Here is a 26,317-nt window from a genome sequence, read left to right on the forward strand (position 1 = left end):
ATTGAGCATTGATTTAAAACAATGAGGAAGGTTGAAAACTTGCGCCTGCCGGCGATTCGAACTCTGGTCTCCCAATTACTAGACACATTCTCTGACCTGTGCGCCATCCAGACACAATGGTTATTGCAACTGCACGTATTACCCTAGCACACCTCCCGTCAGACCCAAATTCTCAATTTATCCACGCACTGCTGATGCAATGGTCCTTGCCCATTATCCTCATTACTCGTAACATTTCGCCGATTCCCGTAAGAGTTCAAGCTTGTTGTGCATCCGCAATGAAGGGATCATTGACCATTCTCGCCTTAATTATATGTGGTGTCTGTTCTTTGGACGTGTCTGAAATAACAAAAAAAAAACTAAAACTCCTCCCGAACAGACCACGAAGGCCCAGCGGTACCGACCGACCGCCGCCTCGTCCTCAGTGCACAGGCGTCGCTGGATGCGGGTATGGCGGGGCATGTTGTCAGCACATCGCTCTCCCAGCCGTATGTAAATTTCCGAGACCGAGGTCGCTATTTCTCAATCAAGTAGCTCCTCAGGTTGCCTCACAAGGGCTGAGTGCACCTCTCTTGCCAACAGGGCTCGGCAGACCGGATGGTCACCCATCCAAGTGCTAGCCCAAGCCGACAGCGCTTAACTTTGGTGACCTGACGGGAACCGGTGTTACCACTGTGGCAAGGCCGTTAGCTGAAGGAACAAACGCCACATATAAAATTTTGTAGACTCTCCTCACAGAGGTTTCCTACAATTCTGCCACATATGACCTTGCCGACTACAATGATACCACACGACTTCAGCATTAAAGACAAAATTTTTCCATTGTTCTGGTCACTGTATGTGTCTCTGGTAACAATACTGCTGTCGTTACAGATTTGTTTAGGGTCACACACCTTGGAGTCATCCGTTAACTCATAAGTATTATTGCCCTGTTCTCTAAATCTATCGGCAAAGCTTTATGTAGACTCTACCCGACTTTGCGCTAAATCAGTAAGCTACTCCCTGTAAAAAAATAGCGCTATTTTTCCTTCTGCAGTCTTCTACCAACTCCTCCTGTAGATCCTGAGAAGACTGATGTTACAAATATAACTTCTCGTGGCACATCACATACGCCGTCTGATTCCCTGTGAGTTTTATACAAAGTCATACTTACAAGAGCATGCTGGAAAGTAATGCCTCCAAATTTTTTTTATGTGAAAACTTTTAAAGCCTCTTAAATATGCCAAATATTATTAACGTTCCAAAACTGCATTTTTCGCGCATACGTATTTATTTCTCACCGTAGTCACCATCGCGATGAACACATTCCTCCCAACAAGAGAGGAGTTTGTTGGTACCATTACTGTAGAATGTTCGACTTCGTTGACGGAGCCACACCCTCAACTCTGCTTGTGTCGCTTCATCACCGTCAAAGAGATATTGTCGAAGATGTTCTGTAAGTTTGGAAAGCAGATGAAAATCGGATGGGGCCAAGTCGGAACAGTATGGAGGTTAATCGTTGACAGTGAACCAAAGGCGTCGGATTGTGGCAGATGTCGCAGCGCTAGTGTGTGATATGTCACTGTCATCCTGAAGGAGAAGGTGGACGAACTCTTCGGATTCAAAATTGATTATAGCATGCTTTTTCTCATGCATATATTTAGTTATGTTATACAGCGCCATGTTACGCGTTACAATTCGGATCAGTCTAGTGGCAGTGGGCTGAAAAAATGTATACGTGGAGAATAAACATTTAGAATCTTAATAAAGATTGTTTTATGTAAAAATTTTTAAGAATTTTCACGTAAAAAATTCGGAGGCATTATCTTTCATCACGTTCCTGTAGCGACTGCTCACCATTCCATCCCCGTAATTTTTCAGCTGTCAGTGAATTATCTACAGAAGTAAAAATGTCTTCACCTGATTCTACTTGAAAAAGGAGTCACCACCGAGGCGCAGACAGATAGACACGAAGCCCACGCCTACGACAGTAGCACAAGTTTATATGCCAACTGGCTATGCAGATGACGAAGAAATTGAAGAAATGTATGACGAAATAAAAGAAATTATTCAGATAGTGAAGGGAGACGAAAATTTAATAGTCATGGGTGACTAGAATTCGGTAGTAGGAAAAGGGAGAGAAGGAAGCGTAGTAGGTGAATATGGATTGGGGCTAAGAAATGAAAGAGGAAGCCGCCTGATAGAATTTTGCACAGAGCACAACTTAATCATAGCTAACACTTGGCTCAAGAATCATAAAAAAATTTTGTATACATGGAAGAAGCCTGGAGATACTGACAGGTTTCAGATAGATTATATAATGGTAAGAGATTTAGGAACCAGGTTCTAAATTGTAAGACATTTCCCGGTGCAGATGTGGACTCTGACCACAATCTATTGGTTATGAATTGTAGATTAAAACTGAAGAAACTGCAAAAAGGTGGGAATTTAAGGAGATGGGACCTGGATAAACTGACTAAACCAGAGGTTGTACAGAGTTTCAGGGAGAGCATAAGGGAACAATTGACAGGAATGGGGGAAAGAAATACAGTAGAAGAAGAATGGGTAGCTTTCAGAGATGAAGTAAAGGCAGCAGAGAATCTAGTATGTAAAAAGACGAGGGCTAGTAGAAATCCTTGGGTAACAGAAGAAATATTTAATTTAATTGATGGAAGGAGAAAATATAAAAATGCAGTAAATGAAGCCGGCAAAAAGGAATACAAACGTGTCAAAAATGAGATCGCCAGGAAATGCAGGGTGGTTAAGCAGGGATGGCTAGAGGACAAATGTAAGGACGTAGAGGCTTTTCTCACTAGGGGTAGATACTGCCAACAGGAAAATTAAAGAGACCTTTGGAGAAAAGAGAACCACTTGCATGAATATCAAGAGCTCAGATGGAAACCCAGTTCTAAGCAAAGAAGGGAAAGCAAAAAGTTGGAAGGAGTATATAGAGGGTCTATACAAGGGCGATAATATTATGGAAATGGAAGAGGATGTAGATGAAGATGAAATGGGAGATACGATACTGCGTGAAGAGTTTGACAGAGCACTGAAAGACCTAAGTAAAACAAGGCCCCTGGAGTAGACAACATTCCATTAGAACTACTGACAGCCTTGGGAAAGCCAGTCCTAACAAAACTCTAGCATCTGGTGAGCAAGATGTATGAAACAGGCGAAATACCCTCAGACTTCAAATACAATATAATAATTCCAATCCCAAAGAAAGCAGGTGTTGACACATGTGAAAATTACCGAACTATCAGTTTAATAAGTCACAGCTGCAAAATACTGACGCGAATTCTTTACAGACGAATGGAAAAACTAGTAGAAGCCGACCTCGGGGAAGATCAGTTTGGATTCCGTAGAAATATTGGAACACGTGAGGCAATACTGACCCTACGACTTATCTTAGAAGCTGGATTAGAGAAAGGCATACCTACGTTTCTAGCATTTGTAGAAATAGAGAAAGCTTTTGACAATGTTGAGTGGGATACTCTCTTTCAAATTCTGAATGTGGCAAGGGTTAAATACAGGGAGTGAAAGGCTATTTACAATCTGTGCAGAAACTAGATGGCAGTTACAAGAGTCGAGGGACATGAAAGAGAAGCAATGGTTGGGAAGGGAGTGAGACAGGGTTGTAGCCTATCCCCGATGTTATTCAATCTGTATATTGAGCAAGCAGTGAAGGAAACAAAAGAAAAATTCGGAGTAGGTATTAAAATCCATGGAGAAGAAATAAAAACTTTGAGGTTCGCCGATGACATTGTAATTCTGTCAGAGACAGCAAAGGACTTGGAAGAGCAGTTGAACGGTATGGACAGTGTCTTGAAAGGAGGGTACAAGATGAACATCAACAAAAGCAAAACGAGGATAATGGAATGTAGTCGAATTAAATCGGGTGATGCTGAGGGACTTACATTAGGAAATGAGACACTTCAAGTAGTAAAGGAGTTCTGCTGTTTGGGGAGCAAAATAACTGATGATGGTCGAAGTAGAGAGGATATAAAATGCAGACTGTCAATGGCAAAGAATGCGTTTCTGAAGAAGAGAAATTTGTTAACATCGAGTATAGATTTAAGTGCCAGGAAGTTGTTCCTGAAAGTATTTTTTATGGAGTGTAGCCATGTATGGAGGTGAAACACGGACGATAAATAGTTTGGACAAGAAGAGAATAGAAGCTTTTCAAATGTGGTGCTACAGAAGAATGCTGAAGATTAGATGGGTAGATCACATAACTAACGAGGAGGTATTGAATAGAATTGGGGAGAAGAGGAGTTTGTGGCACAACTTGAGTAGAAGAAGGGATCGGTTGCTAGGACATGTTCTGGGGCATCAAGGGATCACCAATTTAGTATTGGAGGGCAGCGTGGAGGGTAAGAATCGTAGAGGGAGACCAAGAGATGAATACACTAAACAGATTCAGAAGGATGTAGGTTGCGGTAGGTACTGGGAGATGAAGAATCTTGCACGGGATAGAGTAGCATGGAGAGCTGCATCAAACCAGTCTCACAACAACAAGAAGAACAGTTCTTAAGACCTCGATCTCGAGCATCTTGTAAATTTCCTTATCCGTTCCCAAGATACAGATGTTTAAATTTACCCTACTTCTACACGTAAAATCTGGTTGAGGTGAAATCTAAACTGTAAATAACCGCAGCAAATAGCTCATACTTTAACGGTAGACTCTCTAGCCCTTATATGGAAGAGCCATCTACCTATTATGAGAAATCTTTAACCATTATCGAGAGAAACCCCAAAAACTTGTTTTTTGGTTAGGAAAACCCAGCCACGGATTCCAAGACAAATATGCAAAGAAAATATCTGTAATTTTTACGACGTATTCCTAAGATCTGGATCTAGGAAAACTGAAATTTTCTTCATATCAGATTTCCGAGACACCGAGGTTTAAATTTATCCTAATTTTACACGTAAAATACTCGCGTACCTCGTGCTTGTAGTCCTGAAGCACATTTTTTTTTTTTTGCACGTATAATCCGATCTGAGGTGTAATTTTGCGTTGTGTCAGTTTCACATAAGTAAACTGACTAGTACATGTCTTTCCATGTGAGCTATATGCCCTGCTGCAACATGGAAAAGAAGGAATCCAACGGAAAAATGCTCCTATTGGAGCAGAAAAAAATGCGAATATTTTCTTGTTTTAAAATACTCTGACTGGAAGTGAGCTACCTCTTTCTACCTTCCCCAGGACTTCTCCAAAAAATTTGGCATGCAAACATATTCGCGCTTTTTTATGCTGAGAGATAAGAAGACTGTGGCAGTGGCAAAGAAGTAATAAATATTGGAAGACAATGGAATGTGGCTGTATTACAGAAAGAGGGAAGAAGACAACGGTAGAGTGAGGGAAAGAGAGGAACACAGTGACAGTGTAACATTGTTGAGATTGACAGAACAGTGCAAGGAAAACAGAAAAGCTGACAGTGCCGGCGGGGTGGTTGGGGGGGGGGGGGGGGAGGGGCAGGAACAAAGCATAACAGAAAGTGGAAATGGGTGAGAGCCAATGATAATGGCAGACAGAGTATATGACAATGACAACGAGGAAGAGGGAGAGAGTCCCAGTGAGAAGAGATAGCGGAAGTAGGGAGGAAGGAAGAGATTTAGAAGTAAGAGAGAGCAAGAACGAGACACTGACAGTGAGAGTAGACTGTAGTAGCAGGACAGAACGAAGGGAACTGTGGGTGTGGCACAGGAGACAATGACAGAGAGAGCGCACAGAGATAATGACAATGACTTGGAGTGATTGAGTGAGTGAGATAGAGGACCTGGGAGTGGATGTGTATGAGCGACTTAAAAGCGATGAACTAACGTGTATGAGTTTGTTACAATTAGGGGAGCTTGTCGGAGTTTGAAGTGAGCTGCATGTTAAAAAAAAAGCGAGAAAATGTTCGCACGCCGAAAGTTTTGGGAACATTTTGTGAGGTGCTGAGGAAGGTAGAATGAGGCACCTGGTGTCCCATTTTTCAGTCAGAATCTTTTAAATAAACAAGAACATATTAGTATTTTTTTGTGCTCCGATAGGAGCATTTTTCCGCTGGTTTCTAACTGTCTATGAATCGCCTGAAAGCAGTATTCCATTACAATCTCTGACGCTGGCTATCCTTCTCCACAGGAGCTGGAGAAATTCATGGGGAAATTCAACCACATTGCATACTTGTTGGGCGAGCGGCTGGCAGAGAGGAAAGGAGAAGAGGTGGACCTATACCACCCACTCGTGCTGAGTACCGTACGTGCGGTGTTCGCCACTCTTTACGACCTCGACCTGGAAAGCATCTACCCAGATCGGCGCGGTCAGGATGAGGTGGTTGATCTATTGACCGATTTCGGAAAAGCTGTATCGGTAAGTTGTTGAAATATACTGTGACTTACATTTAAAATTTCCATCGTCGACAGAAGAGCGAGAACGCAATCGTGTGATAAACTGAGAGTAAGAATGAGTTAGCCCCCGACTGCTGTTAAATTATCTTCAGTTTTTTTTTTTCCAAGATCGAATACGAGACCTCTAGCCTCATCTTCAGATGAACCAGTTCACATTACAGAAATATAATAACCCACTACACACATAAAACAATTTCATTACTGCTTGTGGCTATGTAGACCCTCCCGGCGTATTAACGGATCAGGTTCTTGGCGGAGCTTCAGTCGGATCAAACTGTCACCTGCGCACAATCTGTCCGTGGTTCGCCGGCCGTTGTGGCCAAGCGGTTCTAGGCGCTCCAATCCGGAAACGCGCGACTGATACGGTCGCAGGTTCGCATCCTGCTTCGGGCATGGATGTGTGTGATGTCCTTAGGTTAGTTAGGTTTAAGTAGTTCTGAGTTCTAGGGGACTGATGACCTCAGATGTTAAGTCCCATAGTGCTCAGAGACATTTTTTTGTCCGTGGTTCACCTGGCCGCCATCTCCAGCTGAGAAAAGCTAAGATATGAAGAAACAACGGCAGCTCAATCGGCTGGCTACGAGTAATAATCTTTAACGATATATCACTTTTCGACAGTATTCGCCACTGGAGGCGCTGCAACTTTTCTTGCACAATTGGGCAGAAGCAATGATTAAGCCATTGCGCATGCGCTTTCATTTTGTCGCTGCATATAAAGGTACCGTCGTTCACTGTTTGAACTAATTATCGGCGTGAGCAGGTTAGCTTTTCCCACCTGATGATGGCGACCAGGAGGATCGCGGAAACATTGTGTGCGGATGACACTTCGATCCGGCAGAAGACACGACAAGAATTTGATCTAAATTTGATTACTGATTGGCTGCAAGGCTTCCAGAAATCAACTGAAGATCATGGAGGATAAATGAGAAAAAGTATGGCCGGAGTTCTATGGTACCGAAGCAATGACCAACCGCTGATGGACAGCAGGCCGGCCGGTGTGGTCGCGCGGTTCTAGGCGCTTCAGTCTGGAACGGTATGACCGCTACGGTCGCAGGTTCGAATCCTGCCTCGGGCATGGATGTGTGTGATGTCCTTAGGTTAGTTAGGTTTAAGTAGTTCTAAGTTCTAGGGGACTGATGACCACAGATGTTAAGTCCCATAGTGCTCAGAGCCATTTGAACCATGGACAGCACCAAACTTCGAACTGCGACATGTCGTAACTAGATTATCTATTCACGGCTTTCCGCTACGGTCGCAGGTTCGAATCCTGTCTCGGGCACGGATGTGTGTGATATCCTTAGGTTAGTTAGGATTGGCTCTGAGCACTATGGGACTTACCATCTGAGGTCATGAGTCGTTAGTTAGGATTAAGTAGTTCTAAGTTCTAGGGGACTGATGACCTCAGAAGCCACTTGAACCACATTCACAGCTTTCATCATCTAATTTGCAAAGTCAAAACTTATCACGACCCAACCACAACATGTGTGTGTGAAACGTGTAAAGAAGACTGTGAACGATGTCATATAGAAATGTGCAGTAAGAGAGTGAAATCTATAAATGAATATGCAGAAATGTAAAATGTAGATATAATGGGAAATGTTAAGCAAAGTAACTGTATATGGCTATTTGGCTGCAATTTTATTAAATAAAATTACTTATTGGCTATGCGTTAAAAACTGTGCCTTTTAGAATAAGATGTTACCTTCTTTAATCAAAAGGTTTTGACATTTTTCTGGCGCAGAAATTCGTAACGACAGTGGAGTGCGATACACACGCTGTCACTCTATGCGTTCGTTAATTTAAGACATAAAATAGTTGCCGACAGTTTTAGATGATATTGAAATTGATGATATTGAAATTGGACAATATCGTTGTATAAATATTTCTTACCTATGAGTATATAGAACTGTAATATTTTGTACACCTCTGACTTGGACGTAAGGTAACTAATTAATTTCAAGAACAGAAGAGACAAAGGAAGTCTCTAACACATAATAAGTAACGCAGTTGTTTTATGTATGAACTGGTTTATTGAAATTCCTTAATGTGGACAGCTCCATATGAAGATGAGGCTGAAATCCGGTAAACTGACCATGTTAAAACAAAATTTAAGATCATTTGCTTGCAGTCTCAGGCAAGTTCATTCCAACTATCGGTACTGTGATTTGTTTAAATCTGAAACTTTTGTGAACTTTCGTATCATCTGTCGAAGTTTCTAGCATTCCACTGGCTCACTGAGCACCTTGGTTTATCACCTACTTCTTGTAATCTACTTCTACATCTAAATACACACTCTGCAAACCACGGTATGTCGCATGGCGGAGATTACCGTGTTCCACTATTAGTCGTTTCCCTTCTTGTTACTCTGGCAAATAGTGAAAGAGAAGACCGACTTTCTATAAGCCTCTGTACGAGCCCAAATATCTCGTATGTCATCTTCGTGTCCTTAAGCGAAATATACGTCGGCGATAGCTGAATCGTTATGGAGTCAGCTTCAAAGGCCGATTCTCTAAATTTTCTGAGCAGTGTTTCTCGGAAAGAACGTTGCCTTTCCTCCAGGGATTCCCATTTGAGTCTCCGAAGCATCTCCGTATCACGTGCGCGTTTTTCGAACCGACCGCTAAGAAATATAGCAGCCTGTTGCTGTATTGCTTCGAAGTCTACCTTTAGTCCGAGATGGTGAGGATCCCAAACACTCTACCAGTGCTCAATAATATGTGGCACTAGTGTGCTACACGCGGTCTCCTTTGCAGGTGAACCAAACTTTCCCAGCCGCGCGGTCTCGGGCGCCTTGTCACACTTCGCACAGCACTCCCGTCGGAGATTCGAGTCCTCGCTCGGGCGTGGGTGTGTGTATTGTCCTTAGCGTAAGTTAGTTTAAGTAGTGTGTAAGCTTAGGGACCGATGACCTCAGCAGTTTGGTTCCATAGAACTTACCACCAATTTCCAAAATTTCCTAAAATTCTGTCCAATAACCGAAGCCGACCATTTGCGTGCCCCACTACAATCCTTACACGCTCGTGCCAGTTATGAAATGTTACTACTGGGAATAAACGTTACTATGTCACCATAAAACGATATCGTAATAACACGACAATTGCAAGTACCAAAAGCACTTCATAATGCAGATAATTGCCAAGTTCACATAACGTTGCTGTTCTTCACTTCAGTACGAACACTTATTTGATTCAGCTCTTCTTCTTTATATATCTTGCGTGTCTCTCCATAACAGCTCCAACTTATACCCATTCGAACTCACATCGTGTAGTCAAACTTTGGCTCCCCTCTCCAATTTTATCAGTCTGGAATCGCGCGACCGCTACTGTCGCAGGTGTTCGAATCCTGCCTCGGGCATGGATGTGTGTGATATCCGTAGGTTAGTTAGGTTTAAGTAGTTCTAAGTTCTAGGGGACTGATGACCTCAGATGTTAAGTCCCATAATGCTCAGAGCCATTTGAACTATCTCCAATTTTACCCGTCTCTCAACCCCCCCCCCCTCCTCCTCCTCATACACACACAAAATCCCCTCCGTAACCAAATTAACTATTCCTTAAATGTCTAAGAACGTGTCCGTATTACCAGTTATTTATTTTTTGTGATTAAAGCGGAGTAATTGTTATTTACTTTGTTACTGAGCGTTTTACTATTTCTAGGTTTTGATCTGGCGGTGGTAGTAGCCGAACAGTGTTGTAAATAAATCCATACAGTAATACACTCAAGGACTCTGTCGAGTGGCATAGTATGTGAATACTGAGGGGTTGTAGTGTTAGCGATTTGTTTGTCGCAGTCATCGGCGATCAGATGATCCTCAAGAGGCCTGTCTGTGCACCTGCTGTTTCGACTCTGCAGGCAGTAACTGTGATGAGCTTAGAGGTGAACAGTGTCTGCAGCATTCAGTCTAGGGTATAACGATGCCACACCGACGGGTACGTAACCGTTTGCAACAACTTAAGGGGGTACGACGTCAAATGGGCCGAGTTGGAGCAGGAGAGACACCACAAGACATTTTAATTTCCACTGTTTATACTTCTATAAATAAATGCATAAAACTTCGTCAGCATGACCATGAAGGTCTCAGGATTCACAATAACAGAAGTGGAAGTTCAAAAACATAACAAATAGATTTTTTTACGTGTGAAATTTCATCATTTTTTCACTTACTATTGGCTGTATTTGTTGCTATAGGAACACTCTTCTTCATAAGTAAGAGAGATACTTTGATAAATTTTGCAGAGCATACAACCATATTTACAGGTGTATGAAATTCTAGAATTTATTGAATTTATGAAAAAATGAATGAGCTGTTAAATTTTAAACTTCATGTTTAGAAAAAACTCAAATTTTACAGGTAATTAACTCAATTTTTACCGTAGTTTTTAATAGATTTGGAAAATTCTAGAGTTTTGCATTAAGGAGTCTGTGTTTAATAAGCATACCAGTTTAAAAACAATACGATATTTATTTTCGATGTTACATGTACGTAAGTACAGAAATTTGTGTTTTGTGGAGAATGGCCGTTAAAGTTTCTGCTTGAATTTGGCATTCTTTTAGAACTGTCAAAAACGATAAGCAAGTCCTTTTTCATTTTCTAAATCAGTTTTCTTCCTATTCACATTCCTATGATGCACTCTTCTTGATTTTATCACCTCCAAAAATGATTTATCTGCTTTCATTACACGCTATCCGTCTATTGCATTCAAAGCATTGATGCAGTTCACTCCGGGATTAATTTCCATTTTCTCTAAAACATATTTCCTGCTTTGCACACAATCATTAAAACATGAGACTGCATCGTAAACAACAATAGCAACTGCACTTCTTCCCACAAAAATGATTTTTGGCAATCTTTCCCATAAACATTGGTTAAAACTTTCATTTGGGTTTTGGGTGCCGCCATGAAGACATTTCTTCAATAGGTTTTCATTTGCAAGCTCTTTGAATATAGGTCTGATGGCTTCCATTACAGCAGTTGGTAGAGAATTCCTGTGATGATATTCTTCACCGCCAGGAATTGACCTTTGGTAGCCACACCATGGTTCACTTCCTTTTGGACACAAGTTGTGGATAGGGTTATTGTCTGTGGACATTTTGTGGAAGTATAGGGTCCAAACTGCTTGCTTCATATTTTGCAAGTCCCCCGTGTTCCTCATTGCCAAGCCATAAAATGTCTGTAGCTTGTCAATTCTGCGTCCGTCAGTTGCCCCAACCCTTTTATTCCCTTCCCAACAGATAATTTTTTTCCTGACATATCTTGTCTCAGCCTTCTAAGCCTAGTGACAAATCTTTTCTTTACGTGTCCGAGACATTCTAACTTCTGCACAATAGTCTCATCTCCATATGGAGCACAATTTTGAACCTCGAGCAAAGCGAAATACACTTACGTATGACAGAAGAAAGCTGTGCAAAGGGTTGTGGCGCTGCATCTTGGTACACTTAAGACCAAAGAACGTGCCTTATAATCTCTCAAATATATATGTTTTATACATAAAACTATTCAGGAAGTCATATTTTTGAAAAATCGATTTTTTTTAAGTTTGTGCTCCTATGGTAAGCTGGTTGGACGTCTCAACGGATTGCTGCACACATTGGACGCAGTATATCAGTCGCGCGTCGTTGCTTTCAGCAGTGGTCTGTAGAACACTCCCACTCCTAAAGACCATGTTCGGGACATCCACGTAGTAAAAATGCGATTCAAGTTCTGCGCATTTTGCGAGCAGCGGTGGCCGACAGAACATCATCCGAGGACGAAAACCGGGCACATGTTGCTCCTGCTGCGTCACCAGCGACGTTTGGAAACCTCCCTCTTGCAGCTGCACTAAGATCACGTGTGCCTCTGGCCAAGCTACCATTGACACCACGGCATCAGAAAGCACAGTTACATTGGTGTCTTGAAAACGTCGACTGGAGAATGGAATGGCGCTCTGTTGTCTTCGTTGATGAAAGTAGGCTATGTCAATATGCGACTGGTGGGCGTATACATTTATTGCGTACATCTGGTGAGCTGCCAGTTGCGGAATGCATTCACCCACGACACATTTGTTCCCACACCTCAGGCTTCTTGCTGCAGGGTGGTGTCAGTTACAACTCGTGGACATATGATGTTCACACAGGCTAAAAAACCTGCACAAGTAGTTATCCCCATGCTACTGTTTTTTCTTTAAGATATACACTAATAAGATTATTATAAATATGCTCAGTTGTGTGAGTTTTGGCCGACCGTTCTGGCCGAGCGGTTCTAGGCGCTTCAGATCCAGAACCGCGGGACTGATACGGTCGCAGGTTCGAATCCTCCCTCGTGCATGGTTGTGTGTGATGTCCTTAGGTTAGTTAGGTTCAAGTAGTTCTAAATTCTAGGGGACTGATGACCTCAGATGTTAAGTTCCGTAGTGCTCAGGGCCATTTGAACCATTTTATGAGTTTTGTTTTATCAGTACACAGAAAAGTATTTGTCACAAAGTTATCCAATTTGATGAGATCTACCTTTCTACTTTTATTAAAATACAAATAATTATAGGCTCAATACAAAAGAAGGTACTTAACTTCATTAAACACGATAATTAAACACAACCATTACCCACATATTTACTTATCTGTTCACTGGAACAGTGTGCGGAAAAAGCCAGGCCACAACTCTTACATTTAACACGATATCTTACAAGCAAGATAATTTGTGCAAACTGTCAGACACTAACGTACGAGTTCAGTGGTATGAGGAAGAAAAACCATGGAAAATTTAATACAATATTCTGAAAAACTATACGCCGTATTTAGAAACAAAGTTGAAATGCAAAACAGATCTTTTATTTTATACTAAACCATTCACAGGTCTGATTTCAATAATGAGATTTGTTTTCTACAATTCATTTATGTTACTCTTTTCCACAGATATGTGTGCTGTCGCAAAGTTACTCTATAATCTACAGAAATAAATGTTTTGCCTCCCAGTGGCTGAGGAAAATTTTTGTAAAATTTAACTCCTACACAGAATGAGAAAATCTTGTACATTGAGTGCTTTACAGCCTGCAGAAATTTTAACTGTGTCATATTGATAATTAATTTTTTTACATATGATCCTAGGTGGTATTAGTTCCAATTACTGGCCAATTTCAAGTGTTGCTCATCATCAGTGGTGTTTGAATCACAAAAGATACATATTTCTTTTAACACATTACTTATGTAAATACTTTAAGATTAAAGTGGAACACAGACTAAAAAGCAGAAGAGTTGACTTCTCGATAGGCACACACAAAAGGAAGAAAACATTCCATTCGGATTTTACCCTTTGACGAGCTACAGCAAAATATAATATATACACACACACACACACATACAGACACACGCCTGCCGGCCGAAGTGGCCGTGCGGTTAAAGGCGCTGCAGTCTGGAACCGCAAGACCGCTACGGTCGCAGGTTCGAATCCTGCCTCGGGCATGGATGTTTGTGATGTCCTTAGGTTAGTTAGGTTTAACTAGTTCTAAGTTCTAGGGGACTAATGACCTCAGCAGTTTAGTCCCATAGTGCTCAGAGCCATTTAGACACACGCCTATGCCCCTACATGGTGCCAGCTAGACTGACACTGCCAATGCTCCTTTGCAGCAGGTGGGCTGGTTGTAATGGGGGTAGTGTTGGGCGGGGTGGATCGAGGAGAGGGAGTGAGGAGGAAGGAAGAGGAAATGGAGGTGGGCAGGTTGCTGTTTGGAGGGAGGTGGTCAGGTCGATGGTTAGGAATGCGAGAGAGGAAGTTGGGAGGTATATGGGTTGGCACGATTGTAGCAGCTGGTTATAAATGGCACATACTGAAGGTGATGTGGAGACATGAATTTGAATGGTATGACAGTATGAAGGTAGGGGGGACCTGTTGTGTGCAGGGTGCAGGGTCTGTTGTTTACCTGAGACGGAGGGCAGGGCGATTATGGGAGAGGAGGATGTGTTGCAAGGATCACTCCCATCTATATAGTTCAGAGAAGCTGTTGGGGAGGGAAGGATCCAAATGGCCCGAAATGAAAAGCAGCAATTGAAATTGAGTGTGCCACTGGGTGGTCAACTTTGTTCTTGACATCAGTTTGGTGATGGTCATTTATCATGGAGGACAGCTGGTTGGTAGCCATATCAGCATAAAAGGCTGTGCAGTGTTTGCAGCAGAGTTGGTATATGACGTGGTTGCTTTCACTTCTGTACCAGGCTCTGATGGAGTAGCAAAAGCCTGTGGTAAGACTGGAGCTGGAGGTATTGGGTGACTGGATTGGGCAGGAATGCTTCTTGGTCTGCCACAGAGATATGATACCCATGGCAACGGTTTGATGCTGTGAGTGGCATAGGGATGGACTAGGATATTTTGTTTTTTGGGTGAGCGATCGAACAAAACTTTAGGAGGGATGGGAAGGATCTTGGATAGGCCACCCATCATTTCAGGGCAGGATGAGACATAATCAAATGCCTGACGATGGATATGGTTCAGTTGTTCCAGTCTGGCGTGATATTGAGTGTCCTGAGGGGTGCTTCTTTGTGGCTGGGTCTTGGCAGTGGTGGGTTGATTGGTTGTGTGTGAGGATATGGCACTGGAAATCAGTTTGTGGATTAGGTTTTCGGAGTATCGTCCATTTGTGAAGGCCCTTGTGAGGTCCTAAGCATATTAGGCAATGGAGTTCTCGTTACTGTGGATACATCGTTTGTGGTTGGTCAGATGGAACAGGAAGGATTTTTTGGTGTGGAAGGGATGGAAACTGTTAAAATGTAGTTACTGATAGCGGTTAGTGGTTTTAATGTGGACAGAGATATGTGTGGAGCCATTACAGAGTTAGATGTCAACGTATTTTAGATGCTATTGGAGGAAGAGGGTAATGCATGATTGGACCACCTGCTGCTCGAGTAGTCTCACTCAACAGATAAATCGGCCAAATGTCGAATACTGTTCGCCATCCTGGACAGTTTATCAGACAGCATTAAGAGAAGAGTTCAAGAAGAGGCAAGAAATACCATTAGGTTTCGTCACGGTTTGCCGTAGAAAGCGCTTGAATGTAATAGATGTCACGAGAATAATGTTGGGCGTCATGGTAAGATATACCGTACAGTGACTTGCATAATACGTGTGAGGATTTAGATGGAGATTAAAGACGAGGGCAGATCTGCCGGCCAGCCTAGCTGTATCCCACATCCATATAGATGAATTCTGGGCTGGTACCCAAGTCACATCTGTTACAGGGTTCGCAAACATTTAGAAAACGTTTGCAGTCTCTCCCATGGATTACACTACTCGCAGACAGTTACCAGGAGGTAATGGGGTGGCAACAACACGGGTTTAGAGCCGCGCCTTCAAACTGTTGTTGTTGTGGTCTTCAGTCCTGAGACTGGTTTGATGCAGCTCTCCATGCTACTCTATCCTGTGCAAGCTGCTTCATCTCCCAGTACGTGCGGTAGCCTACATCCTTCTGAACCTGCTTAGTGTATTCATCTCTTGGTCTCCCTCTACGATTTTTACCCTCCACGCTGCCCTCCAGTACCAAATTCGTGATCCCTTGATGCCTCAGAACATGTCCTGCCAACCGATCCCTTCTTCTAGTCAAGTTGTGCTACAAACTCCTCTTCTCCCCAACTCTATTCAGTACCTCCTCGTTTGTTATGTGATCTACCCATCTAATCTTCAGCATTCTTCTGTAGCACCACATTTGAAAAGCTTCTATTCTCTTTTTGTCCAAACTATTTGTCGTCCATGTTTCACTTCCATACATGGGTGCACTCCATATAAATACTTTGAGAAACGACTTATTGACACTTAAATCTATACTCGACGTTAACAAATTTCTCTTCTTCAGAAGCGCTTTCCTTGCCATTGCCAGTCTACATTTTATATCCTCTCTAATTCGACCATCATCAGTTATTTTGCTCCCCAAATAGCAAAACTCCTTTACTACTTGAAGTGTCTCATTTCCTAATCTAATTCCCTCAGCATCACCCGACTTAATTCGACTACATTCCATTATCCTCGTTTTGCTTTTGCTGATGTTCATCTTATATCCTTCTTTTAAGACACTGTCTATTGCGTTCAACTGCTCTTCCTAGTCCTTTGCTGTCTCTGACAGAATTACAATGTCATCGGCGAACCTTAAAGTTTTTATTTCTTCTCCATGGATTTTAAAACCTACTGCGATTTTTCTTTTGTTTCCTTTACTGTTTGCTCAATATACAGATTGAATAACATCGGGGAGAGGCTACACCCCTGTCTCACTCCATTCCCAACCACTGCTTCTCTTTCATGTCCCTCGATTCTTATAACTGCCATTTAGTTTCTGTACAAATTGTAAATAGCCTTTCGCTCCTTGTATGTTACCCTTGCCACCTTCAGAATTTGAAAGAGAGTATTCCAGTCAACATTGTCAAAAGCTTTCTCTAAGTCTACAAATGCTAGAAACGTAGGTTTGCCCTTCCTTAATCTTTCTTCTAAGATAAGTCGTAGGGTCAGTATTGCCTCACGTGTTCCAACATTTCTACGGAATCCAAACTGATCTTCTCCGAGGTCGGCTTCTACTAGTTTTTCCATTCGTCTGTAAAGAATTCGCGTTAGTATTTTGCAGCTGTGACTTATTAAACTGATAGTTCGGTAATTTTCACATGTATCAACACCTGCTTTCTTTGGGATTGGAATTATTATATTGTATTTGAAGTCTGAGGGTATTTCGCCTGTTTCATACATCTTGCTCACCAGATGGTAGAGTTTTGTTAGGACTGGCTTTCCCAAGGCTGTCAGTAGTTCTAATGGAATGTTGTCTACTCCGGGGGCCTTGTTTTACTTAGGTCTTTCAGTGCTCTGTCAAACTCTTCACGCAGTATCGTATCTCCCATTTCATCTTCATCTACATCCTCTTCCATTTCCATAATATTGTCGCCCTTGTATAGACCCTCTATATACTCCTTCCACCTTTCTGCTTTCCCTTCTTTGCTTAGAACTGGGTTTCCATCTGAGCTCTTGATATTCATACAAGTGGTTCTCTTTTCTCCAAAGGTCTCTTTAATTTTCCTGTAGGCAGTATCTACCCCTAGTGAGAAAAGCCTCTACGTCCTTACATTTGTCCTCTAGCCATCCCTGCTTAGCCACCCTGCACTTCCTGGCGATCTCATTTTTGACACGTTTGTATTCCTTTTTGCCTGCTTCATTTACTACATTTTTATATTTTCTCCTTTCATCAATTAAATTCAATATTTCTTCTGTTACCCAAGGATTTCTATTAGCCCTCGTCTTTTTACATACTAGATTCTCTGCTGCCTTCACTACTTCATCTCTGAAAGCTACCCATTCTTCTTCTACTGCATTTCTTTCCCCCATTCCTGTCAATTGTTCCCTTATGCTCTCCCTGAAACTCTGTACAACCTCTGGTTTAGTCAGTTTATCCAGGTCCCATCTCCTTAAATTCCCATCTTTTTGCAGTTTCTTCAGTTTTAATCTACAATTCATAACCAATAGATTGTGGTCAGAGTCCACATCTGCACCGGGAAATGTCTTACAATTTAGAACCTGGTTCCTAAATCTCTTACCATTATATAATCTATCTGAAACCTGTCAGTATCTCCAGGCTTCTTCCATGTATACAACATTTTTTTATGATTCTTGAGCCAAGTGTTAGCTATGATTAAGTTGTGCTCTGTGCAAAATTCTATCAGGCGGCTTCCTCTTTCATTTCTTAGCCCCAATCCATATTCACCTACTACGCTTCCTTCTCTCCCTTTTCCTACTACCGAATTCTAGTCACCCATGACTATTAAATTTTCGTCTCCCTTCACTATCTGAAAATTTTCTTTTATTTCGTCATACGTTTCTTCAATTTCTTCGTCATCTGCAGAGCTAGTTGGCATATAAACTTGTACTACTGTAGTAGGCGTGGGCTTCGTGTCTATCTTGGCCACAATAATGCGTTCACTATGCTGTTTGTAGTAGTTTACCCGCACTCCTATTTTTTTATTCATATTAAACCGACTCCCGCGTTACCCCTATTTGATTTTGTATTTATAACCCTGTATTCGCCTGACCAAAAGTCTTGTTCCTCCTGCCAGCGAATTCACTAATTCCTACTATATCTAACTTTAACCTATCGATTTCCCTTTATAAATTTTCTAACCTACCTGCTCGATTAAGGGATCTGACATTCCACGCTCCGATCCGTAGAACGCCAGTTTTCTTTCTCCTGATAACGACGTCCTCCTGAGTAGTCCCCGCCTGGAGAACCGAATGGGGGACTATTTTACCTCCGGAATATTTTACCCAAGAGGACGCCATCATCATTTAACCATACAGTAAAGCTGCATGCCCTCGGGAAAAATTACGCCTGTAGTTTCCCCTTGCTTTCAGCCGTTCGCAGTACCAGCACAGCAAGGCCGTTTTGGTTAGTGTTACAGGGTCAGATCAGTCAATCGTCCAGACTGTTGCCCCTGCAACTACTGAAAAGGCTGCTGCCCCTCTTAAGAATAAATTGTAAAATTTCAGCGATTTTCCGCGCATAGCTGTCTTAGTATCCTCGGCTGGGTTTTGGCCCGTTGGTGACGGGGAAAATGTTGTAAAAAATACCCTATTAGTGAAGTTTTCCGAGAAATCACTTATGAACTAATGGTTCATCCATAGGTCTCATCAACCTCACCGTAGATCACATCAAATGCAAAAAGAACCAAGCGGTTTTATCCACTTGCCTAAACAGGAGAAAATGAGTAATATTGTGAGTTTGATCCAGTACTCTAGGATAGCGACAGTATGACGATCATAAAAATGCCCGCTAGCCCAAGCGCTATCCAAAACACTTGACCCAACTTTTCTATCATCAACAGAACCCGAGGTATGAGCTCCGGAAAATCCCTTTTTTTTGCGCGACGTTTTGGAACGTATTGAGTAGTTACGCTGTCGCTTGTATACCGATTTGTAGTCTTTCCACCAAGGTCTATAATACTCTGTTTCGCATGTTTTTCCTATTAATATTGATTCAGTGTTGTATGGGTAGCACAGTGCACATACTAGACCAGTTTTGTAGACAGGCACTACAATACACAGTAATGCGTAACAACTGTGGTGGTGAAGATTTATTTACAAAAAAAAGTTCAGTATTTCTCACGAATGTTAATGTGAAGCACGCTACATATGGAACATGACTGTGTTTGGTTGATATAAGGAATACACGTACATAGCATGTAATTTAAGAATGGATACTAGAACGATACGTTATATTACATTTTCGATACTTCTCATCCACACAAATTATAAACGTATATTGGAATAAATATAAAGGCAATTAAGGCAATTCTGGGTTTCTCAGATAGATAGGGTATAAATGGTTTGTCTGTTTTTGTATTCATCAGATCTTTGTGCATTTTGGACAGATAGTCAGAGTGTAGTAGAAGCGAGTAGAGTAGATTGAAACAGGAAAATTATCTTAATCAAATTAGGTGTGGAAACGAATGGTTTCCATGATACGATGCACGCACAAGTCATGCCAATGATCTAACAATGTTGATGTTAAAGAATGTTAAATATTAATTTATTTTCCTTATAGTAAAAGGATAAGTATGTGGGGCACACATGATGGTGCACTGGCACACATCCATGTGACTCTTTGGCAATATCTAGCACGAATCTTCAACAAAAGATGTATCAGTTGTGACTCGGCAATACCGTGGCCTTCCAGGTCTATTTAGTTTGTTTGTGTTGAGATATTTAAAGGCTTTAGAATATTCCAGCCCTGTTGGTAGTGACAAGGAACTCAAAGAATGCATTGTGAACTATTGTCAATGCACTATGGGACTTAACAAATGGTTCAAATGGCTCTGAGCACTATGGGACTTAACTTCTGTGGTCATCAGTCCCCTAGAACTTAGAACTACTTAAGCCTAACTAACCTAAGGACATCACACACATCCATGCCCGAGGCAGGATTCGAACCTGCGACCGTAGCGGTCACGCGGTTCCAGACTGAAGCGCCTAGAACCGCACGGCCACACTGGCCGGCGGACTTAACTTCTGAAGTCATCAGTCCCCTAGAACTTAGAACTAATTAAACCTAACTAACCTAAGGACATCATCCATGCCCGAGGCAGGATTCGAACCTGCGACCGTAGCGGTCGTGCGGTTCCAGACAGTAGCTCCTAGAAGCGCTCGGCCACTCAGTATCTATCTTAGCCCTAGTGAGATAAGCCTCTACATCCTTACATTTGTCCTCTAGCCATCCCGGCTTAGCCACCCTGCACTTCCATGCGATCTCATTTTTGAGACGTTTGTATTCCTTTTTGCCTGCTTCATTTACTGCATTTTTATATTTTCTCCTTTCATCAATTAAATTCAATATTTCTTCTGTTACCCAAGGATTTCTACTAGCCCTCGTCTTTTTAGCTAATTGATCCTCTGCTGAATTTACTACTTCATCCCTCGAAGCCACCCATTCTTCTTCTACTGTATTTCTTTCCCCCATTCTTGTGAATTGTTCCTTTATGCTCTCCCTGAAACTTTGTACAAACTCTGGTATAGTCAGTTTATCCAGGTCCCATCTCCTTAAATTCCCAGCTTTTTGCAGTTTCTTCAGTTTTAATCTACAGTTCATAACCAATAGATTGTGGTCAGAGTCCACATCCGCACCTGGAAATGTCTTACAATTTAAAACCTGTTTCCTAAATCTCTGTCTTACATTATATAATCTATCTGAAACCTGTCAGTATCTCCAGGCTTCTTCAATGTATACAAACTTCTTTTATGATTCTTTGCCTTCAAACTAACCACGACAAATCCAACGGTAACCATGCCGACCCCGTTTTGATACGAGACAAAGCCACAAGAAAAAGAAGAAAAATAAGAAAGTTTGACAGGGGCGTGGAAAAGACGAGCTATCAACCCACAGTTTTATTTTGGCCCACTGTTAACGTCAAATAACTGTCTCCATTTTTATTTTTTTATTATTATTTTATTTTACTTTTTTGAGTCATCAGCCTTCTGGCAGTTCTGCTGCGGCCTGTCACGAATTTATCTCCCGTTCCAACCTCTCCATCTTATAACTGCACTTGCAACCTACTACCTCAATTACTTGCTGGATGTATCCCAGTCTCTGTCTTCCTGTATAGTTTTCAACCTCCACAGTTCCCTCTAGTACCACAGGAGTTATTCCTTGATGTCTGAAAAGATGTCCTATCATCTTGTCCCTTCTTCTTGTCAGTGTTTTCCATATATTCCTTTCCTCTCCGGCTCTGTGCAGAACCTCCTCATTCCTTACCTGATCATCCCACCTAATTTGCAACATTCATCTGTAGCACCACATCTCAAATGCCTTGTTTCTCTTCTGTTCCGGTTTTCACACACTCCATATTTCACTACCATTCAGTGCTATGTCCCAACGTACATCCTTAGAAATATGTTCCTCAAATTAAGGCCTATGTTGGATACTAGTGGATTTTCTTGGCAGGGAATGCCCTTTTTGTCCGTGCTAGTCTGCTTTTGATGTCCTTCTTCCTCTGTTCGTTGTAGGTTATTTTGATGCCTAGATAACAGAATCCCCTAACTGCGTCAACTTCGTGATCATCAATACTGATGTTAAGTTTCTCGCTGTTCTCATTTCTACTACTTCTCATTACTCTGTCTCCCTTAAATTTACTCACTCCACGCACTGTCTCATTACGCTGTTCATTTCGTTCACCAGATCCCATAATTCTTCACTTTCACTCAGGACAGCACTGTCATCAAGGAATCTTATTATTGATATCCTTTCACCTTCAATTTTAATTCCGCTCTTGAACCTTTCTTTTATTCCCATCATTGCTTCTTCGATGTGTAGACTGGAAAGTAGTGGTGAAAGACTACATCCCTGCCTTTCACCCTTTATAATCCGAGCGTTTCGTTCTTGGTCTTCCACTCTTACTATTCCCTCTTGGCTCTAGTACATGTTGTATATTACCCGTACCTCCCAATAGCTTATCTCTATTTTCGTCTGAATTTGACCATCTTGCCTATTTCACATTTTCGAACGTTCTTTCCAGACCGAAAAATCCTATGAAGGTATTCTGATTTTTCTTTGGTCTTGCTTCCAGTAGCAACCATAACGTCAGAACTACCTCTTTGTTGACCTTACCTTTCCTAAAGCCAAAACTGATCGTCATCTAACATATCCCTGTTTTTCTTTTCCATTTTTCTGTATATTATTCTTGTCAGCAACTTGGATCCACGAGCTGTTAAGCAGTTTGTGCAATAATTCTCGCACTTGCAGGCTCTTGCTGTCTTCGGAATTGTGTGGATGATGTTCTTCCGTAAGTCAATTGATATATCGCCAGATTCATACATTCTACACATCAACGTGAATAGCCGTTTTGTTCCCACTTCTCTCAATGACTTTAGAAATTCTGGTGGAATATTATGTAACGCTTCTGATTTATTTGATCTTAAGTCTTCCAAAGCTCTTTTAAATTCTCATCGTAATAATGGATCCCTTATCTCTTCTATATTGACTACTCTTTCTTCTTCTATCATACCAGACAAATCTTCCCCTCATAGAGGTCTTGAATGTACTTTTTCCAGTTATCCGCTCTCTCCTCTGCATTTAACACTGGAATGCCCATTGCACTCTTATTGTTACTAGTCCTGTTGTTATTATCAAGGAAGTTGTTTTGACTTTTGTACAGCTTGAGTCAGTCTTTCAGATAATCATTTCTTTTTCAGTTTGTTCACATTTTTCATTCAGCTGTTTCGCCTTAGCGCGCCTGCACTCCTGCTTTCTTTTATTTGTAAGTGACTTGTATTTCGGTGTTCCTGATTTTCTCTGGACATTTTTGTGCTTACTTCATTCGTCGATCACTGGAGTAGTCCTTCTGTTACCCATATTTTCTACATCTACATCCACATGGATACTCTGCAAAGAACATTTAAATGCCTGGCAGATGGGTTCATCGAACCACCTGCACAGTTCTCTATTATTCCAATCCCGTATAGCGGGCGGAAGGAAGGAACACCTATATCTTTCCGTACGAGCTCTGATTTCCCTTATTTTACGATGGTGATCGTTTCTCCCTACGTAAGTCGGTGTCAATAAAATATTTTCGCATTCAGAGGAGAAAGTTGGTGATTGAAATTTCGTGAGAAGATTCCGCCGCAACGAAAAACGCCTTTGTTTTAAAGATATCCACTCCAAATCCTGCATCATTTCAATGACTCTCTCTCTCCTATTTCGCGATAATACAAAACGTGCTGCCCTTCTTTAAACTTTTTCGGTGTCCTCCGTCAATTCTATCAGGTGAGGATCCCACACCGCGCAGCAGTATTCTAAAAGAGGACGCACAAGCGTAATGTAGGCAGTCTCCTTAGTATATATGTTACCTTTTCTAAATGTCATGCCAGTAAAAACAGTCTTTAGTTAGCCTCCCCCACAACAGTTTTTATGTGTTCCTTCCAACTTAAGTTGTTCGCAATCGTAATTCCTAGGTATTTAGTTGATTTTATAGCCTTTAGATTTGACTGATTTATTGTGTAACCGAAGTCTAACGGATTACTTTTAGCATTCATGTGGATGACCTCACACTTTTCGTTATTTAGGGTCAATTTCCAATTTTCGCACCATATAGATATCTTTTCTAGATCGTTTCGCAGATTGTTTCGATCCTCTGATGACTTTATTAGTCGATAAGCGACAGACACTTCAGGGACTCACACCTAGTGAGTACGTGGCTGGCGACCACGGGGTCCCGAGTTGAGTCCTGGCATTGCTTCCACTTACTTATGCCAGGGTCCTCACTTTTATCTTTCCTATTTGGCCACCCTCGGCCAACTCTTGTTCTTTTCCGACCCTGACGCTATTAGGTTTCGAGGGATAGGGGTCTTCCATTTCCTACCTATACTTTTACTGAGCCGAATATCTCCCGGGATAAGGAGATTACCTTCTATCAATTGCCAACGGCCTTCTAGGAGGGCGGATGAGCGGCTAGAAGGAAGGGCACTCTCTTGCCCTTGGGGTGGGAAACTGCTCCTAAAGGCGGAGGAGCCACAAGGTGGCCAACGGCATAGAATGGAGAAGGCAACGGGAAACCACTCCATTAAAGACCCGGGCGGGTATCCCAAGTATCAACAGCTTATGATGGAAAGCAATTTGGTTAAATTCTCCGGAGGTAAAATAGTCCCCCATTCGGATCTCCGGGCGGGGACAACTAAAGAGATACCAAAATCCAAAAGCATTAATGTAAGAAGGATAGCAACATGGAACGTCAACTCACTTCTTAAATGTGGTAAACTGGAAAACTTGAAAATGGAAATGAAACGAATGGATATTGATGTACTGGGAGTCTCAGAAATGAGATGGCCAAACGCTGGCGACTTTTGGTCAGGGGATTACAGAATCATACACACTGGAACAGCACAAGACAATCCCAGGATTGCAGGAGTGGGAATTATCCTCAATAAAGAGATGGGGTTAAGAGTAAAAGGATTTGTTCAACATAGTGAGAGGATAATTTATGTCCGATTGGAAACTAAACCAAGAGACACAATCATAATCCAAGTATACATGCCAACTACGAGGCACGAGGATGATGAAATCGACATGATGTATGACCACCTTGAAGAAGTAATTGGCAGAATTAAAGGAGCTGAAAACCTTGTCATCATGGGAGATATGAATGCCGTCGTTGGGGAAGGTAAAGAAGAGGATGTGGCAGGGAATTTTGGATTAGGATTAAGAAATGTAGAATTCTGCCAAAGAAATAAACTTTGCATTACAAATACCTTCTTTAATCATCATCCAAGAAGAAGATATACTTGGAAAATGCCTGGTGACATTAACAGATATCAAATTGACTTCATATTAGTGAAGCACAGATTTAAAAACCAAGTTAAGGACAGCAGATCATATCCAGGCTGTGATAAGGAAAGTGACCACATACTCGTTATGATGATGACTGAACTAAAATTCAAGAACATTAAAAAAAGAAGTACATGTAAATGGGATTTGACAAACCTGAAAAACGAAAATACACTGAAGCACTATCAACTAGAAACAGACAAGAAAACAAATACACAGGGCTGCAATGACATCCAAAGCAGCTGGGAAAAAATAAAAACTGGTATTTTAGAAGCAGCAGAAGAAGTAATAGGAAAAGAAAGGACAGAGAAAAGGAAGGAATGGATCACTAATGACCTACTAAATATGATGGAAGAAAGAAGGAAATTAAAAAATTCTGTGAAGAAGGAAGACCAAGAGCAATACAAGAGTCTGAAAAACAGAATCAACAGAGAGGCAAAACAAGCAAGAGAAAAATACCTTCATGATCTCTGTTTTTCAGTTGAGGACAACATGAGCAAGGGAAATATCGACAAGGCCTATAAATGTGTGAGACATTGCTTTGGAGACAGAAGAAACAAATGTAGGGCTGTGATGGATGAAAATGGCAATATGTTGGATGACGATGATGAAGTTGCAAGAAGATGGAAACAATATATAGGAAAACTGTACAGCGGACCAGACCTGTCTGAAAACATCATGGGAGAAGAAACAGAAGTAGATGCACACAACATAAGTGAACCTATATTAAAGGAAGAGTTTGAACTAGCTCTGAAAAAACTGAAAAACAACAAATCGCCTGGTATAGACAATATCCCAGCCGAACGTCTGAAATCTGGAGGAGCAGAAATGAATCAGGAGTTGTATAAGCCTGTTTTCAACATGTATGAGCAGGGTAAAATTCCTACAGACTTTGAGAAAAACATTATAATCCCCATTCCAAAGAAGGCAGATGCTACAAGATGTGAAAATTATAGGACGCTCAGCCTAGTTACTCACGCCTCTAAAGTATTAACCTCAATTATCCTAAAACGCATAGAACAAAAAGTCGAAGCTACACTCTCCGAAGACCAGTTTGGATTTCGGAAAGATAGAGGAACCAGAGAAGCAATATTTGCTCTAAAACTAATAATAGAGAAACGACTAGATAAGAACCTGAAAACATACAT

The 26,317-nt window shown here is 41.6% G+C and overlaps 1 protein-coding gene across 1 annotated transcript in view; it reads left to right on the plus strand.

Annotated features, from left to right (window-relative positions):
* The window catches only part of LOC126195738 (cytochrome P450 4c3-like), a 152,388-nt gene that overhangs the window by 61,537 nt on the left and 64,534 nt on the right, over nt 1–26,317 (plus strand). Inside the window, exon 3 of the mRNA XM_049934365.1 lies at nt 6,107–6,334. Coding sequence (XP_049790322.1) covers nt 6,107–6,334 — 228 coding nt within the window. The remainder of the gene's footprint in view (nt 1–6,106; nt 6,335–26,317) is intronic.

This window comes from Schistocerca nitens, chromosome 7, assembly GCF_023898315.1.
Source record: "Schistocerca nitens isolate TAMUIC-IGC-003100 chromosome 7, iqSchNite1.1, whole genome shotgun sequence".
NCBI classification, from domain to species: domain Eukaryota; kingdom Metazoa; phylum Arthropoda; class Insecta; order Orthoptera; family Acrididae; genus Schistocerca; species Schistocerca nitens.